At 50.0% G+C, this 20,000-nt stretch overlaps 1 protein-coding gene across 1 annotated transcript in view; it reads right to left on the bottom strand.

Moving 5' to 3' along the window:
* The window catches only part of npas3 (neuronal PAS domain protein 3), a 148,463-nt gene that overhangs the window by 10,174 nt on the left and 118,289 nt on the right, over positions 1–20,000 (bottom strand). Inside the window, exons 7-10 of the mRNA XM_028395966.1 lie at positions 16,381–16,561; positions 5,244–5,362; positions 3,026–3,219; positions 1,150–1,256 (exon numbers count right to left, since the gene is read on the bottom strand). Coding sequence (XP_028251767.1) covers positions 1,150–1,256; positions 3,026–3,219; positions 5,244–5,362; positions 16,381–16,561 — 601 coding nt within the window. The remainder of the gene's footprint in view (positions 1–1,149; positions 1,257–3,025; positions 3,220–5,243; positions 5,363–16,380; positions 16,562–20,000) is intronic.

The raw sequence follows: 20,000 nt of genomic DNA, 5'->3' as shown, positions 1-20,000 counted from the left end.
ACCGTCCAATTAGACGGCTGGAGCGGGTCGGCTGAAAAGCGATCATCAGACAGCTGCTCTGAATCAGCAGCAGGTTCATGAAGCTGCCGAATTAAAGGCAGCGCTCAGCCCGCCCCCCCCACAGAGGAAATGAACTCTGGGAGAATAAAAGCGGCGGCGAGGTGACTGAAGGTGTCGTATTAGACTACGCTCCACTACAACCACGTCATTTAAAGCAGCGGCTGCCGCTGACCTCCCGTCCCCGCTGCACACAGAGAATCGTCTCCCACAATGCTCCACTTCCTTTTCTGTGTTTTACACATCCTAACCCCCCCTCCGCTGCTCGTTCGGTCTGACCCCGCCGAGCCGCCGTACAGTCACTTCCTGATTGCCCCTCTGGATGTGCAGAGCTCGGGAACTTTGTGAGGAGGTCATTGAAAAAGTTTCAGGGCGTGGTGTGTTACAGCAGCAGAGGAGGCGACGCTCAGACCCACCAGAGACAGCACGCACAACGCTGCCGCCACTCCTGATGGATGAACGCACTCCTGCAGCACCACCACACTCCAACACTGCTGACCAATCACAGCACACTGACTGGTCATGTGACAGGAAGAGGAACCAGGAGTCTCCATGTATAGGATGACTGTGTGTATGACTGCAGGGGGCGCTGGTGTTTCTGTCTCTCTGGCAGCTGGAGCGCTGCAGCAGAGCTCGGTGTGTCTGACCGTAATCAGCTGTGCTGAACAGTGTCTGATGGAATCTGACTGCGTCCGCCGTCCTCGCCGTGCACTTGTTATTATTTGGCGTTCTGCCTTCACTGCCTCAGACAAACCGTGAAACGGCTGCAGCTCTGAACGCCTCCTCGGCTTTTACCGCCGCCGTAAAGATGTGACTGCAGCAACAAACAGCACGCCGCAAATCACCCAGACAGCCTCTAAACTCTGAGTGTGTGTGTGAGTGTGTGTGTGTGTGTGAGTGTGTGAGTGTGTGTGTGTGTGTGTGTGTGTGTGTGTCTCCTGACAAGGGTAATAAGGCTGCAGAGCTGCTGCTGCTGCTGTGAGAAAACTTCTCTGAGCGGCCTTTAACTTTGAAAAGTAAAACAGAGAAATGTGACAGGAGGACAGAGGACACATGATGTCCAACATGATGTCCAACGTGTCCAGTACTCACAGTCCAGGTGGCTCTGTCTGATCCCCTCCACGTCCTCGGCATGAATGAACTGGTAACACCTTTTCCCCACGATGTCCACGGGCGTCAGGTCCATGTAGTCACTGATCCTGAAGCAGACACAGAGACGTTAAGGTGACAGTGGTCCGTCCCATCCGTCCTCCCTGTAAGAACCTGATCCGTGTTATTTGGTCATCAATGTCTTCATTTTAGTTACATTTAGTCAGACATATGTTGTGTGTTTGTTTCTTTAAACGGTGTCAGGTGTCAGCTGTCCATCATAGCAGCACCCAGCCTGGTGCATTGTGGGTATTGGAGTAAACAGTTCTAACATGTTGTCAAACAGCAGCAGATCTTTGCTGCACAGTCAGAAGACAAACAGGCTGTGTGTCTCCTCCTGTCCTCTCCTGTCAGCTCCACTGATCCAGCTGTCTCTCTGTGCCTGTCTGTCTGTCTGTCTGTCTGTCTGTGTGGCTGTGTGTGTCTGTGTGTGTGTCTGTCTGTGTGTGTGTGTGTTGTACAGGTACCACACATCAGCTTTAACAGGTTTAATTTGAACAGAACAGTTCCCTGGTTCATTCTGGGGGACGAGCTGCGTCCTTTGCAAAAATCCGTCCTCCCATTTCCTCATTCTCTGAGAAGCTCATCCTGGAAATGGGGCGGTAATGGGAGCCACGGCGCTTCCTGACGCACCGCTCTGAATATCATCATCTGCAGAGCAGCTCCTCTTCCTCACAAAAGCAATCTGCCGACTATCATCTCCTCCTCCTCTGCTTTTATAATAAAACATCTTTCTGCCTGATAGGAATCTCCTCAGCCGGCCGGTTAACTCCGCTGTAAGATCCTGATGCCTATCAGCTTTATCTGGACAGAGGCAGCAGATAGATCCATCAGAGACACATTTCACTGCTAAAGCAGCCGGATTGGGTCAGATTCCTCATGAATAAGAAGCTGCGACAGCAGATGCAGCTTCTTATTCCCGCTAACAGCCGGAGTGAAGCATGAATACAGAAACACTCAGATCACCTCGTCTGTGAGGACGGCGCCGCTCTAAGACCTGAAGACCAGTCCTCCTGACCGCAGACCAATCAATACATCAGGATCGATGGACGTCTGCGTCCACTGACTGAGACACTGACGCCGTCCTCCATGTCCTCCATGTCCTCCATGCCCGGCAACAACACACGCTTCTGATCCACACAGACACACAAACGTAGCTCGCCACAGCACGTCATCAGCCAGACCCCTGAGGCTAGTCTGGATGCTAAACTAGCCAGCTAGCAGCTAACCGCTCAGAATCAACAGCACCAGATTCAAATTAAATCCCTCTGCTGAAGTTAGCTGAATTAGCTAGCTTGTTCCTAATGTTAAGAAGTCAGTGATTCCAGATTAATCATTGTCGGAATTGGAGGTTGCTAAATCAGCCTTAAATCAGCCTTGAATCAGCTTTAAATTAGCCTTAAATCAGCCTTAAATCAGCCCTAAATCAGCCTTAAATCAGCTTTAAATCAGCTTTAAATCAGCCTTAAATCAGCTTTAAATTAGCCTTAAATCAGCCTTGAATCAGCCTTAAGTTAGCCTTAAATCAGCCTTGAATCAGCTTTAAATTAGCCTTAAATCAGCCTTAAATCAGCCTTGAATCAGCCTTAAGTTAGCCTTAATTAGCCTTAAATCAGCCTTAAATCAGCCTTGAATCAGCCTTGAATCAGCCTTAAATTAGCCTTAAATTAGCCTTAAATCAGCCTTAAATCAGCCTTACAGTTTATAAATGTCTTAGCTGAGGTTAACTTGGCAACAGTCGATCATTTCTTGGCTGTAAACGGCCGGCCCTGACAGAGTGAGAGGACGGTCAGACCTCACAGCCCCCCGCCTCCTCTACCTGTTCTCGCAGTAGACGATCTTCAGGTCCATGTTGACCCTGGTGACGAACATCTGGCAGTCGATGCGGACCTCGTTGATGGTGGGCGGCGGCAGCGCGTGAGCCACCACCACCATCCCCATGATCTGATTGGGCACCGAGCGGCTGTGAGTCAGAGCCATCCGGATCCGCAGACGGCCCGTGACGTGGATCACCTGAGGAGAGGGAGACCAGGAAGGGTTAATGACGGAGGAGGAGGAGGCTGTGAGTGTGTGTGTCAGTAATATATGCACGCATGTGTGTGTGAATATTTATGTGCGTCTTTTCTCTGCTGTGATTTGCATGTGGTCTGAGCCTGCCAGGTGGTACACACACACACACACACACACACACACACACACACACAAACACACAAACACACACACTAAAGCGTTCCTTTGCAGACAAATGACAGCAGGGGGCGACAAAAGTCGACCTGGCAGGTGTAGCGCCCCCTGTGTTCTGTGTGAACATGTTGGAGGCAAATAGGAAAATATTTAACGTAATATTCACCAACAACAACAACAACAACAACAACAACAGGTTCAGGGATGAGGACAAACAAACATGAATGAATCAGTAATGAAGATAAAATGTGATGTTAATAGAAAAACTGTAAAAATGTGTCAAGACTAAAACAAAAAGTTTACAAAGGAAAACGTGTCATTCTCAGAGACACGTGTACATTTCAAAGTTTAAAATCCCAGATTGTGTGAAAGAAATTATGATAAAAATGAATGAAGGTAAAAATTAAAAAATAATGTGGAAACAATTCGACTTTTGTTTCTGAGCAGCTTGAAGGATTTTCTGCTGTCCGCCATCATCCATGAGGAGAACAGAGTGTATTAGTGTGGGATCAACCAGGAGAGTCCACACACACACACAGAGACACACACACATGCACCCAGCGGCTCAGAGAATCCCCGTTAATCCAGCCTCTCCATGTGTGAACAGTCACAGAGCTGGAAGTCCTGATGTTACACCTCCAGGACGTGTTGACACACACACACTCCTCATCACAGCAGCACACACACACACACACACACTCCTCATCACAGCAGCACACACACACACACTCCTCATCACAGCAGCACACACACACACACACACTCCTCATCACAGCAGCACGCACACACACACACACACACACACACACACACTCCTCACACACACACACACACACATCTGCTTTGACCGTCAGCGCGTGCAGCCACGCAGAGTGAACTATACACGGACATGTTCAGCATCATAAAGGGAATAAAATGTTATAAATTCAAATTATATTCTGAACATTTAACAAGAAAAAAATCAAAAATATACAAGAATGGAAAAGTGTTTATTCTTTGATCTTAAAGATTTTTACATTTCCAAGAAAATGTAATTTAATTTAAAATTAGATGCATCTGGTAATCTCTCAGATTATAGAGAATTTACAGGAAACAAAAAAAATCAAGTATACAGTAAAAAGACGTGCTCTGATATTAAAATGATGCATAAAGGAATATGAATTATTATTGATTAGAAAAGAACACAATGTTTGGCCCTTTGAAATTCTCTGAGATTAACATCTTGAATTTACAATAAACAAAATCTATGTAAAATAAATCTGGGATTAAAATAAACATGTGGACGTTACTTTTTAAGAAAAGATGTTTGGTTGTGTCAGCGCCACCTGAAATTAGATCCATTACACACACACACACACACACACACACACACACAGCAGCGCTGTGCGTCCACGGTAAGATTACAAATTTCCATGTGGATCACAGATTATCAGAGTCTGAGCCAGAGGCTGATAACATCTTCAAGGAGGCGAGGACGCAGGAATGAGTTCGTATTTGTAGTGTGACCGACCACACACACACACACACACACACACTCCTAATCCTGTCAGCCCAGAACGTGAAGACACTCAGCAGGTTCAGCGTGTTAACACCGAAACACCGCTCGTGTGTGTGTGTGTGAATTATCAGCTGTTTAGGTCACACTGTAAAAATCAAACTGTTAATAAATTCAGTATCATTCACATCTAAAATGTTACAAGTGAAAATAAATCAGGACTTTATCGTCATGAGGAGGATTTCAATAAATAACCATCATCAGTGAGAACTCACACTGATCTGTGATGTCAGAGAAACAGAGTGTGTGTGTGTGTCTCTGTGTGTGTGTGTGTGTGTGTGTGTGTGTGCAGCTTCACCTTGTATCCTGAGGACTTGATGTGCACGCCTCTCTTTGTGAGCGTCGACTTCATGCGGATGAAGAAGGATCGTTCCAGAGAGTTATCAGGAGGCAGAAGACTGGGACTGCTGGACTCCACTGTGACACACACACACACACACACACACACACACACACACAGACACACACACAGACAGACACGGGCAGCAGATTAAACACATGTGTTACACTGTTAAAAACACAAAGGAACACCAGAGAGCAACAAGTCTGATCACAGATTACAGATCACAGATTACAGATCACAGATTACAGATCACAGATCACAGATTACAGATCACAGATTACAGATTACAGATCACAGATTACAGATTACAGAGTGTTTTCTGTGAACATTCTCTCTGAACTGATTGTTTCTCTTTTAAATGGACAGCAGCCAGCATCTGTTCTCCTGAACATATTGACAGTCAGATCAATATATCAGTAACTGAAGGTGTTTCATGATGACTCTAATCTTGGACATCTCCCCATCCTGTCTGTATTCTGTATTACTGGATTTTATTTTCATTAAATAAAGAACAGCGTTAAAGGTTTTGTTGACCCGTCATCCACCCACAGCTTACACAAACAAACGTGTTAGAGCCAGCAGGGGGCGTGCCATGAGCAGACCGAAGGTCTGATAATGATACATGAAGGAGAGGAGTGAGTCTGCAGCACAGAGCGCACACAGCTTAGTGTAAAACAAATAAACCCACTGCTTCTGTCCGGATCAGTCAGCCAATCAGAGCCGCTGTCAGACCGTCCGTCAGCTCAACACAGCGAGTGACAGTCAAACAGGAAACGTGTCAAAACACATCACAGCAAATTAAAGGTTCGTTAAAGTAGACTGTCAAAATAAAAGCCTCGGAGATCTGCTGTACGTCTGACACCCCGTCCTTCAAAACACACACACACAGACACACAGACACACACACACACAGACACACACACAGACACACACAGACACACACAGACACACACACACACAGACACACACACACAGACACACACACACAGACACACACACACAGACACACACACACACAGACACACACAGACACACACACACACACACAGACACACAGACACACACACACACACAGACACACACACACAGACACACAGACAGACACACACACACACACACACAGACACACACAGGCACACACACACACACACAGACACACACAAACACAGACACACACAGACACACAGACACACACACACAGACACACACACAGACACACAGACACACAGACACACACACACACACATACACACACACACAGACACACACACACAGACACACAGACACACACAGACACACACACAAACACACAGACACACACAACACACAGACACACACAGACACACACACAGACACACACACAAACACACAGACACACACGCAAACACACACACACAAACACAGACACACAGACACACACACACAGACACACACACAGACACACAGACACACACAGACACACAGACACACACACAGACACAGACACACACAAACACACAGACACACACGCAAACACACACACACAGACACACACACACAGACACACACACACAGGACACACACACACAGACACACACAACACACACAGACACACACGCAAACACACACACACACAGACACACACACAGACACACACAGACACACACAGACCACCACACACAGGACACACACCACAGACACAGACACACACACACACAGACACACACAGACACACAGACACACACACAGACACACACACAGACACACAGAGAGACACCCACAGACAAACAGACACACACACACACAGACACACACACACACAGGAAGTACATTTCTTCCCATCCTCCTCTCCTCCCCTCAGTGAGTGCCGTCCAATCAGGACGCGGCGCCCACTGAAGGTGAGAGCCTCCATTTGTCAGCAGCTGTCAGCTTCCAGAAATCAGCTGCATATTCATAACTTCTCCATCCATCAGAGGGAGTGACACACACACACACACACACACGTTAGATGGAGGTCTCACTGACTGAAGTCCATCATGGCTTCCTGCTCGTTGCAGTTAACTCTTTATTTTTGGAGTTTTAACTCTGACATGTTGGATTTTTTACATTTAAGTGATGTGTTAACAAAGTGTTTGATTTGTGTGTTGCTTGTGTTAAAGGTCCTCCTGTTCTACACACACACACAGGCTCCAGTGGTTTGATCAGTGCTGATACATGTTGACAACGTCTAATCTGAAAAAATTGAAAGAAATGAATTAATATGCAAATTTATCCTTTATAATATAAATGTCCTTGAAGGAGGGGGCAGAGGAGGGAAAAGATAAAAAGTAAGAGCGAAGGATGCAAGAGGAGGAGAGAAGAAACGGGAGGAGACAAGGACCCAGGCCTCCCAGGAGGAGATCCCACAGTCTCCTCCTCTCCTCCTCCTCTCCTCCCCCGCTTTTCCTCCATCCGTCCCTCCGTCAGTCGGTCCGCTCAGTCTCAGTCCTCCAGGAAATCAGCCGCCGACCTGACAGAGGAATAATGAAGATGGAGGGAGCAGGAGAGAGGGAGGACGGAGGAGTGAAGGGAGCAGGACCCCCACCCCTCTCACCACACACACACACACACACAGACACACACTCTCGCTTTCTCTTTGTTATTCTCTTTGAATTAATGGGAGTCGTTTGTTCACACACACTTGAGAGGTATCACTTTCATTGTCTTACACACACACAGACACACACACACACACACAAACCGCGTGTTATTTTACAAGCAAATAATTTCTGAACGAATAAAAGGAATGAAAAAAAGGCACAAAAAGAGGAAGAGGAGGAGAAAGGAGGTACAGATGAGGAAGAGTGTAAGAATGAGGAGGAGGAGGAGAGGAGGAGGAGGAGGAGGAGGAGGAGGAAGAACACGGAAGCAGAGAGAACATGAAGAAGAACAAAAACAAGAGAAGTAAAGGAAGAAGTGGAACAACTTCAGCAGCAAACGAAGTGGAAGAAGGAGGAAGAGGAGGAGGAGGAGGAGGAGGAGGAGGGGATGAGCACAGATTAGAGGAGGAGGAAGGGGGGCTGAGGGAGTGTAAAGAAGAATAGAAGAAGAAGAAAGGCAGGAGGAGGAGGAACATGTGGGGATTCAGAGGTGTTTTCTCATTCTGCTCGTTCAGCGTGCGTTGCCGCGGCGTCTTCGGGGACGACGCTCCTACAAGACAAAGATTAGTGCTACAAAGGCAGCAGGTGGCTGCCGGCTCCGCCGCCGCCCGACTCTGGGACCTAATTATCTACGGCACTGAAACTTTCCCCGTTTGAAGGACAAATGATTAATTAAAAAGAACAACTCACCTACGCCTGTGATCTGCGGACAATACCCAGAGTGCCGAGGGTTTGTGTGTGTGTGTGTGAGAAGTCTCGGCGGGCCGGTGTATCATTGTCAGACAGACAGTAATAACACCGCCTGGTTCATGCGGCCCGTTGTGTCCAACTGATAACTAGCTAACATGAAGGAGGAGTGAGACAAAGGCAGCTACAGGAAGGTCGCCGCGACCTCCAGCAGCCGCCGCCATGACGGCTGAACACGGCACTGCTGAGGCAGGAAGTGACAGCACGGGCCTCTAAACACAGGAAGTATGTGAGCATAAAAACAAACATGGCAAACACTGCAACCAATAAACCAACAGTCTGACACACAGACAGCACTGACAGCACCTCCTGACTGGACTCTGATTGGACAGAACTGGCAGCACCTCCTGACTGGACTCTGATTGGACAGAACTGGCAGCACCTCCTGACTGGACTCTGATTGGACAGAACCAAACCTGGTTCAGCACCAGCTCGGAGCCTGGAGCCTGGAGCCGGAGGGTCTGAAACACAAACACTGGAACCTGATGATTCTGACACGATCCAGAACCATCAGGCTTCCTCTGTGTGAGACGCTTCAAATGTGTGTTTAATGACACACACTGCGTCCTTGTACACACTGTGTGTATAGTGTGTCGGCCACCTTCAGCGGTGGCTGCGTTAGCCGCCGGGCTAATCTACCGAGCTAACACTGAGAAGCATAAACACACAAAATGACCTGACACCTTCTGCTGTTAGTTAGACGGCCACCATATTTAGTGTGAGTGTGCGTGCGTGTGTGTCTAAGCTGAATGAAACTCCCGTCTCTACCTGCCACAGTTCACCGCTGCTCCTTCTTACCCACAATGCACCAGGAGGAGGAGGGGTCACTAAGCAGTCATGACAGATGTGCCATCACCTGCTCGCTGCACACACACATGTATATATATATATATATATATATATATATATATGAGTGTAACTATACACACACACACACACACACACACTCAGAGCCAGGTATTCATCACACAGAGTATTGTCAGTGAAAGTTTAATTGTGTAAACACTCTGTAACTGTCCTGTCATATTCCTGCCTCTGCGGCTCACTATCGCCTCCTCGCCTGTAATTGAATTGCTACCGTCAGAGGAGAGGGGAGGAGGGGGAGGAGGGGGGAGGAGGAGGGAGGAGGGGAGACTCGCCTTATGAATAGAATGTGTTTTCTATCAGAGAGGACTTGACAAATTGTGTCAGAGACAGGAGCTGAAGTGATGATACTGTGGTTTATAAAGGTGGAGGAGGAGGGAGGAGAACTGAGGGAGGGACATGGAAAAGAAGGAGGTTAACTGATGGTGCAGGGAGGAGGAGAAAACAGGGGAGAGGAGGGGGAGGAGGAGTGGAGGGAGGAGAACTGAGGGAGGGACATGGAAAAGAAGGAGGTTATCTGATGGTGCAGGGAGGAGGAGAAAACAGGGGAGAGGAGGGGGAGGAGGAGTGGAGGGAGGAGAACTGAGGGAGGGACATGGAAAAGAAGGAGGTTAACTGATGGTGCAGGGAGGAGGAAGGAGATTAAACACAAGGAAGAGAGGAGAAAGGAGGAGAGTAGAAATGAAAAGGAGGAGGAGGGAGGGGGGGGAGGAGGAGGAGGTGATGAAGGAGAAGGACCGGTCATAAGAGGTTAGAGACTGAATGAGAGGAAGAGGAAGATGAGGAGAGGCAGCCATCAAGATGAAGATTAACAGGAAGAGACTTCATTTCAGCAGGCTGAGAGTCTGAGTGTGTGTCTGTGTGTGTGTGTGTGTGAGTGTGTCTGTGTCTGTGTCTGTGTGTGTCTGTGTGTGTCTGTGTGTGTGTGTGTGTGTGTGTGTGTGAGTGTAATGGTAGATTTCCTCAAAGCCTTTTCCCACAATGAAAGCCTGGGAACCAAAAGGAAAAAGGAAAGACCGCTCCTCCTCCTCCTCCTCCTCTTCCTCCTCCTCCTCCTCCTCCTCTTCCTCCTCCTCCTCCTCCTCCTCCTCCTCTTCCTCCTCCTCCTCCTCCTCCTCCTCTTCCTCCTCCTCCTCCTCCTCCTGGTGATGGAACTCTAAGCCATCATTAGCACCTCATCTTCCTCTGAAGAAGAGGAAGGATAGTGAGTCATGTGACCAGGTGAGGCGTCATACGTTTGTAGAGACACAGACTGAGGTTTGTGTTGCAGAAACACAACAATGAGCAGAACACACAGCAGAGGGAAACAAACAAACACAAACAAACACAAACAAACACAAACAAACACAAACAGACACAAACACCACAAATATCAGATTTCCCACAGAGAGCGTGAGCGCCTGAATGCAGCGCGCGGTGCCTCCTCCTGTGGCACACTGACGACAGGACAAACACTGGAACCTTTAACCTCCTCCCACAGCTCCACCACGTTTCCACTGTCACCATGACGACCAGTCAGCTCCTCCTCCACCCTGGACAAATCAGCAGCTTATTTTCCTGTGTGACATCACAACCATTCTGTCCGGCCTTCCAGGTGTCCACCCGCGCCTCCTTCAGGCCAGCCGCGCCTCCTTCAGACCAGCCGCGCCTCCAGCCGCGCCTCCTTCAGACCGGCCGCGCCTCCTTCAGGCCAGCCGCGCCTCCTTTAGACCAGCCGCGCCTCCAGCCACGCCTCCTTCAGACCGGCCGCGCCTCCTTCAGACCAGCCGCGCCTCCTTTAGACCAGCCGCGCCTCCTTCAGACCGGCCGCGCCTCCTTCAGGCCAGCCGCGCCTCAAGCCGCGCCTCCAGCCGCGCCTCCTTCAGACCGGCCGCGCCTCCTTCAGGCCAGCCGCGCCTCCTTTAGACCAGCCACGCCTCCTTCTGACCAGCCACGCCTCCTTCAGGCCAGCCGCGCCTCAAGCCGCGCCTCCTTCAGGCCAGCCGCGCCTCAAGCCACGCCTCCTTCAGGCCAGCCGTGCCTCCTTCAGGCCAGCCGTGCCTCCTTCAGACTAGCCGCGCCTCCTTCAGGCCAGCCGTGCCTCCTTCAGGCCAGCCGTGCCTCCTTCAGACTAGCCGCGCCTCCTTCAGACCAGCCGCGCCTCCTTCAGGCCAGCCGCGCCTCCTCCCTAGCAGGCCACAGACTTCTCAGTCGCTCGTCAGAGTTTCTGTTAAATTCCTTCATCTCCCAGTCGCTCCCCTCTCTCCTCTTTCTCTCCTCGCCTCATTTCTTTGAATCCCTCCTCGTCCTCTGTTCATGTTTGGCAGGACGAGCGGCGGCGTCCCCAGATGAAAGACGACCAAACAAGAAAGGGAAACAGCAGCAGCAGCAGAAGAAGGAGAACCAGCGAGGACAACAGAGCGGTTGGTGTAATTGAATCCAGGCGGGCAGACAGAGGGACAGATGGATGAACTGAGCAGATTAGCATCCGTAATCAGAGGCAGGCGTGAGCAGGAATAGATGTTCATCGAGCTGCTAACTGCTTTCACAAACACGCCTGTGAGGAGATGAACACAAACCGCCACCACTCACTGTCTGATCAGACGCACCACATCTGCAGAGGGAGGGTCAGCTGATCAGAGCAGGAAGAGATGAGAGAAGAACCTCGATCAGTGAAGCGTCTGAGACGAGCTCGTTATTTCAGCTCAGGAGGAGGAAGCTGTGGAAGTGTCAGGGACTACTTTCTGCAGCGGAGTGATACTGTTTGGAGTGCAGGTGCACATCACCTGTGAGCCTGCAGTTCCTGCTGTGTCCACTAGAGGCAGCAGGAGAAACGAGGTGTCGTCTCAACCAAGGGGCGGCCATGTTGACTCCTCAGTGGTCATGAGGAGGAGCAGAGACTGAACCAGGAGGAGCCAATGAGGGCGCAGCCAATCACAAACAGGAAGTAACACAAACAGACTACCAAAATAAAGCTCTGCATCCTCTCCTCCTCATCCTTCTGTCCTTCAGTTATCTATCTATCAATTTATCAATCAATCAATCAAAACAGCCTCACAGGAAGATAAATATACATTTCAAAATAAAAGCTTTTGCAGCTCTTTGAACCAACAGCTCCTGTTCTCCTGCTTCATCCTGCTTCAACGCTCACACACACCTACACACACTCTCCCTCTCTCTCTCTCTCCCTCCCTCTCCCTCTCTCTCTCTCTCCCTCTCTCTCCCTCTCTCTCTCTCTCTCTCTCTCCCTCCCTCTCTCCCTCTCTCTCTCTCTCCCTCTCTCTCTCTTCCTGCCTCTCTACAAATTAAAAGTTGAGTCCTGGACCTAGAAGAGTTCCCGTCTTATCGCCGCTGTGACAGACAGATATCAGAGGAGCGCTGTATTTGCCGTCCGGCGCCGTCCTGTCCTCTGCTGTCGTTATCGGTGCAGCTCCTATTGTAAACAGCCCCGCGCTCGTTAAGAAGCCCTAATTAGAAAACTCTAATAATAATGGCGTGTGATTGGCCATTGTGTACTCGAAGATTCCATTTAGAGCGGCTGGTTTAATAAAACTTAACCAAACGGATCATTTTGCTTCAGTAATAATCCTGCGCCTCTGAAAAGTTCTTTGTTTGCCTCAAGTGGTTTTATTGCTTTTCTTTAAAAACACACTCATGACACTGATTTAATTAATTTGAGCACTTTGACTGGATCCATTGTGAGCGCCGCCGCCGAGGACGCCGTATAGAAACCATTTAAAAGACGGAGACGCTCAGAGTTCTGTGGGCTGAAGGTGAAACTGTGCACGTGACGGCGGCACTGCCACCGCCGCCACCACCGGCCCACGGCGCCGTATTAACCCTCTGATGGTCCAGTTCTGATGGCCGGACCTGTGTGTCCACACACACCAGCTAATCTGAACACAGCAGATTACACAGGCCCACAGCAGCCTGATCAGCCGTCAGTGTGGAAGAGAGTGAGCTGACATGTTGGAGGCTTCCTCACACACTCCTTTCAGATGTGTGTGTCTGTGTGTGTGTGTCTGTGTGTGTGTAAATATCCCTTCAGATTTGACCTTTGCCTCCTGTCCTGGAGTCCAAGTGACATTTCAAATGCAAATACAAACCGAGAGCACACACACACACACACACTCACACACAGACACACACAGACCCCCCCCACACACAGACACACACACACAGACACACACACACACAGACACACACACACACACAGACACACAGACAGACACACACAGACACACACACACACAGACACACAGACAGACACACACAGACACACAGACAGACACACACACACACACAGACACACACACACACACACACACACAGACACACACACACACAGACACACACAGACACACACACACAGACACACACACAGACACACAGTGTGTCCTTGGGCAGCCTCATGGCCGCTGTAGATGACTTTAAGCGTAGGTGACTGTAAACTTGGATAATTATGATAAATGTGAGTGATTATGACGAATTACTCTCCTCCGTTGTGCTAATAGCATAATTAGCAACAATAATCAAAGACTTGAAATGTTGAAATGTTGAAATAAGGCGCCGCCGCGGACAATTACAACGCAAGGAGCTAATAATGGAGAACTTATGGTGTTTTTCCTGCAGGGCAGACTGAGCGCCGCTTCCAGAAGCACTGAGAAAGTGTGAGTGTTTGTAAGTGAGTCCTCTCTGATGAGAGAAAATTAAAATAAATAACCAATTAGAGGCTTTGGAGGAGGAGGGGGGGGGCAGAGAGCAGCACACACTCATCAGGGCCGCTGTGATGTTAACCCCCTGATTTCCTGTCACATGATCAGTCAGTGTGCTCTGATTGGTCAGCTCCATCCTGTCTGCAGTCAGAGTTCTGAGTTACAGAGTTGGTCAGACTTCCTGAACTGCACATCACACATGATGCATTCAAGGACCGTCAGAAAGGTGAGTGGAGCGCCAGTGTCCGCAGGATTTGGGATCAGAGGGTCCTGGTTTCAGGACCTGATCTGTGATTGAGACAAACATCCTGACATCACAGCGCTGACACTTAATCTACGTGAAGAACCCCTCCTCAGAAACCTGGAGCAGTCGTTCAGCTCCTCCGCCGTCTCCTCCACTGAGGGGGTCAAAGGTCAAAGTCAACAAGCCAGCAGCCTGTCTGAACGTGTGAAGTGCTGAATGTGATGAAGGCGGTGAGAGCGGCGTGGAGAGTCTGTCTGAATCAGCCTCCCTCCGCTCGGAGCGCCACGGTTTGACTGATATTAGCTAAATTGCGTCATGTGCTTTTAAAGATGACTCTCTTTAGCTGCAAGAGGCGGCTGAAAGGAGCGGCGGCTTCAAAGGAAGCGCTCCTCCAAGGTCATCTCCTGTTTTAACTCCAATTTCAATACTTCATGAGCGTGACTGTAATTAAAAGGACGGGTCGGCGTTCTGATGTGTTACAGCAGAGCAGCCGGCGAGGTGACGCACTTAATAACTGCTTTTAAAAATGAGAATGAGCAACTGCACCGAGCAGCTCTGAGCCGCTCTGTGAGGGGTGGAGCTCACCGACAGGAGGCGGAGCTCACCGACAGGAGGCGGAGCTCCGCCAACAGGAGGCGCCGCCATCTTCACTGGACCGCCAGGTCTGACAGAACCCTCTTCATCCTCAGGATTTGACCCTGTTCTACACATTTAATGTCAGAAAAATCACAACTGTCTGATGAAGTTATCAGGTCACATGTTCTCTTAGGAACAGACAAGTCTGATTGATTCATTGATGATCGATTGATTTCAAGGCTCACTGACAGTTTATTGATGGTTCTGCTATCAGACGCCGCACTGCATGACTGAGGGACACCAAAATATGCCCCTCCCCTCCTCCCCCCCCCCCCCCCCCCCCCTCCTCCCCCACAGAGACACTCATATATATTCAGCCCTGTTTCCCTCTGCAGGCAAATTAACATTAAATAACGCACATCCTCCTCCTCGCTCTTCGTCTCCCTCTGGTCAGTCTTTCACATTCACACACGTGCCTGTCTGACTCCTCGCTGCTCTTCTTTGGACAAATTAACATTGCTCAGCACTCATGCACATTCAAACATGTCCCTGCGTCCCCCGGCCTGCGTCCCCCGGCCTGCGTCCCCCGGCCTGCGTCCCCCGGCCTGTGTCCCCAGTCTACACACCTCTCTTTCTGCCTCTGCAGGCAAATTAAGAGAGAAGAACAGCTGCTCAGTGACGCCCTTTCTTCCTGTCTTTAGGGCAGATTACGGTGGGAAACACCCTCCATGTTTTACAGTCTGACAAATTGACACTGACGACCACACAGACGTCCTCTCAGCCTCAGCATCTCTCACTCTGAGGTCTGAGAAAGTCAAAGAACGAAAAAAGAACAAAACCCTCAAATGTGAAAGTCCAATTAATTTAAAGCCCCCATCACACACACACACAGACACACACACACACACAGACACACACCCATCAGCAGCACCAATCAGCCAAGAATAAATCCGCAGCAGATCTAATTACCGTGCCGTCTCCGAAGACCCCGGCCGCCGCGAAGCCAATCTTCAGCTCCTTGTTTGAACAGGCTGATGAACTGAGGGACTCGATGGATATCAAGTCATTTTGTTTAATTTATAAATGGATTTTCCTCTAATACTTAAATTATCATCAGCAGAGAGCGAGGCGGAGGCAGAGGGAGCACCACCACCACCAGCACCACCAGCACCACCAGCATCCGGAAGGTTCAAGTCTGCAGGAGACGCTGAGGACGGCGTCCTCCTGCAGCCCAGGTGCAGATGTCCAAAGAGGACCAGGTCAGGTGTTCGTCCAGTGAACACCGTGGACCTCACAGGACGTCACAGCGCAGCTGACCTTTGACCTTTCTAATAAAAAAATCTTCCTACCTGGTTCGGGCGTCTCCGAGTGCGATGACGAAGACGCAGAGGACGCCCCGTCTTCGTTGACGGCTCCCTGGGACAGAGACATCCCTCGGCCTGGAGGGAGCTTCATGCCGAGCTGCTCCGCCATCTCCACGTGGTCTCCGGGGTGGATGTAGTCGAACGCGCTGCTGCCGGTCAGCTCCACCTGTAGGCAGAGAGAGGTTACTCCTCCTGTAATCCTCCTCCTCCTCCTCCTCCTCCTCCTCCCCCTCCTCCTCCTCCTCCTCCTCCTCTTCCTCCTCCTCCTCCCCCTCCTCCTCCTCCTCTTCCTCCTCCTCCTCCTCCTCTTCCTCCTCCTCTTCCTCCTCCTCCTCTCCTCCTCCTCCTCCTCCTCCTCCTCCTCCTCCTCCTCTTACTGAGCATGTGTGATGTGCAGGGTGTGTTTGAGGCCATGTGAACAAACGGAGCGCTGTGTTTGCATTAATAAAGAATAAAAGATGTTTCTGTGAGCATCTGTGAGCTGCTGCTGTTGAACATGCAGCCTTTTTATCTGCAGACACTGAGCGTCTGTGCGTCTCAGAGGAGAAGCTGCAGTTAGAAAACAGTTTTTAACCCACAAACAAACCTCCTCCTCCTCCTCCTCCTCCTCTAATCCGTCCCTCAGCAGCCGTGGAGAATCAGCAGCGTTTTGTCTTTCTTATGGAAATGGAATAAATAAGCTTCTTCTTATTAAATAAATACAGAGTCCCTTCACCTTAAAGACTCTCATTAGCAGCGATGGAAGCGGATTTGTCTTCGTTAATTGGGGATGAGACGAGGGAGCGCTGCCAGAACCACAGCTACACACACACACAATTTTCCATGGCGTCATGTGACAGTCGCTCTGTTATTTAAGGTGTGTGTTTTCATTTGTAGCATATCAAAAAAGATTGGGCACATGCTAATCTGGTTACCAGTGTGTGTGTGTGTGTGTGTTCAGGTTTTTTGGGGGTCCACTGGGACAAAGGGGATTACATGGGTGTAATCCCTTTAATAAGAAATCCCTTTAAGGCAATTTAGTCCCCTCATAAAGTCTCATCTGGAGCAGAAAGTGATGATTAAGAAATGAGGCTGATCACTGACTCACACACACACACACACACACACACACACCCGCCCCGGTGCACCATGGGAGTTACTGTTCATGTTTACACGTTACAGTGCTAATTGGATCTACATTGTTCTTGGTTGCAATAACACACAGACTTTTAATCAATTAAAACTTGGCAGAACTATTTTACATAAAGTCGCTGCTGGAGCTAATTACACACACACACACACAGACACACACACACACACACAGACAGACAGACAGACAAACACACACACTACTGTACAACAAACTTCACTGAGACACACACACACACACACACACACACACACACTACTGTACAACAAACTTCACTGAGACACACACACACAGACACACACACACAGACACACACACTACTGTACAAGCTCATGTTCTACACACAGTCAAACAGCAACCTGCAGGGAGACATGAGGCCTGCAGTTCCTCCAGTGTCCACTGGGGGACTGACCCCAAAAGTCAAGCACAGAGACAGCACAGCGCAGGAGCACCTCCCTTTGGAGGTGGAGCAGTCACAGCCATTTGGGTGGAGACCACAAGGCCGACCCAGCACCAGGACCTGCTGGAGGGGTTACACCTCCCAGCTGGCCCGGGCGTGACTGTGGATCCCCAGGAGGAGCCGGAGGAGCCGGAGGAGCAGGAGGAGCAGGAGGAGCAGGAGGAGCCGGAGGAGCAGGAGGAGCCGGAGGAGCAGGAGGAGCAGGAGGAGCCGGAGGAGCCGGAGGAGCAGGAGGAGCAGGAGGAGCCGGAGGAGCAGGCTGCTGGAGACAGGGAGGTCTGAGCGCCTCTGCTCCCACCGCTGCTACTGTGATGCTGACGGAGTCGGTGTGTCCACTCCACCTTAATGAGCCCATCAGGTGAGCGGGGACACACACACAGACAGACACACACAGTCTCTGGGTCAGTTTGTTTTTTCACCAAACCCCTGAAGATGTATGGTGACCGGAGTTTTTTAATCAGCCGGAAACCTTGGCACCGCGGCGCCATACATCACGCTCCCCTCCCAGCCTTCCACACAGAGGTGGGCCAAGTGATTTAATACCATTATAATCTGCTGCTTCTTCTCCCCTGGAGTCTTTTGTCTCTGTGGGACAGCAGAGACCACGCCCGGGACACACAGGGAGGACACACACTAACTTCCCAGCAGGACGCTCAGACCTGGTCTGAAGGTCAGCAGTGAGGACCGGACCAGGGTTCAGGTGAGGTTCCCTCCACGCTCCTCTTCCAGCTGACGGAGCGGTGTGAGGATAATTAAAGCGGCGCTGATGTGACCTCGGCGCCGGGCTCTGTTTGAATTTTGACGCTGTTTGTCTGCTCGCAGTCTTCAGATAAAACTTATTAAAACACAACAGAGACGGCGGCGTTATCGCTGCACTCGTCCTCCCAGACAAGGACATCAAGTGACAGAAGACAATAAGAGTGACGGCGATAACCACGGCGAGCGCGCCCAGACTGACACACAGAGTGTTTTATGAATGTAAGCAAATGTTAAGTGTGTGTGTGTGTGTGTGTGTGTGCGTCCCCTCTTATCAGCCTGCTCTCCATATTTGAGTCGCGTGTGTGTGTGTGATGGAGGAGGCGGCTGTCAGCTCTAATTACTGCAGAGTGAGTAGTAGTCGTCGGGCTGTTCAACTGTGTGTAACCTTTATTTAAACAACAAGGTCTGACGCACAGCGGGGTGACGGAGCTGGAATAAAGTCAGAGCGTTGCTGCTGCCCTGACGGAGGAAATGATGACCCGATCATTGATCCGCTTCAATCATCAGTTTATGATTGATTGGTTAAAGTCACCAAACACATGATGATCAAACATCAGTCTGACTCCAGCACATCCAGACCATCAACAGAGACACAGACACAGCTGAAGGCAGCCTGCTGCAGGCCAGACCAGGACCAGGAGTCACACCTGAACTCAGTCCTCAGCCCGGCTGAGCTCCTGCTCCTGCTCCTCCTCCTCCTCCTCCTCCTCCTCCTCCTCCTCCTCCTCCTCCTCCTCCTCCTCCTCCTCCTCCTCCTCCTCCTCCTCCTCAGCTGACTCCTCCTCCTCAGCTGACTCCTCCTCCTCCTCCTCTGAAGACTAAACATATGTTTTATGTCATTAAGACATTTCTGTGTAAATTCAGAGCTCGAGTCATGAATAATGTGAATGAAATGTATTTTTTTTTCTTAAGGCAAGAAAACGGACTAAAACCAAGATGGAGGCACGGCGCACAAAGAAACACAAAACAGAACAAATACATAAACACAATGACATTTAAAGGGACGAACTCAGAGACTTCCTGCTTCAGTGCTCCGGCAGCAGCAATGGAGACGCTCTCTCTCTCTGTGTGTGTGTCTCTCGTCCTCTCTCTCTCTCTCTCTCTCTCTCTGTGTCTCTCTCTCTCGCCCTCTCTCTCTCTGTGTGTGTGTCTCTCGTCCTCTCTCTCTCTCTCTCCCTCTCTCTCTCTCTCTCTGTGTCTCTCGCCCTCTCTTTCTCGCCCTCTCTCTCTCTCTCTGTGTCTCTCGTCCTCTCTCTC

This window comes from Parambassis ranga, chromosome 22 (assembly GCF_900634625.1).
Source record: "Parambassis ranga chromosome 22, fParRan2.1, whole genome shotgun sequence".
Classification (NCBI taxonomy): Eukaryota; Metazoa; Chordata; class Actinopteri; family Ambassidae; genus Parambassis; species Parambassis ranga.
The sequence above is the reverse complement of the archived record's forward strand: the minus strand, read 5'-3'. Positions and strand labels throughout refer to the sequence as shown.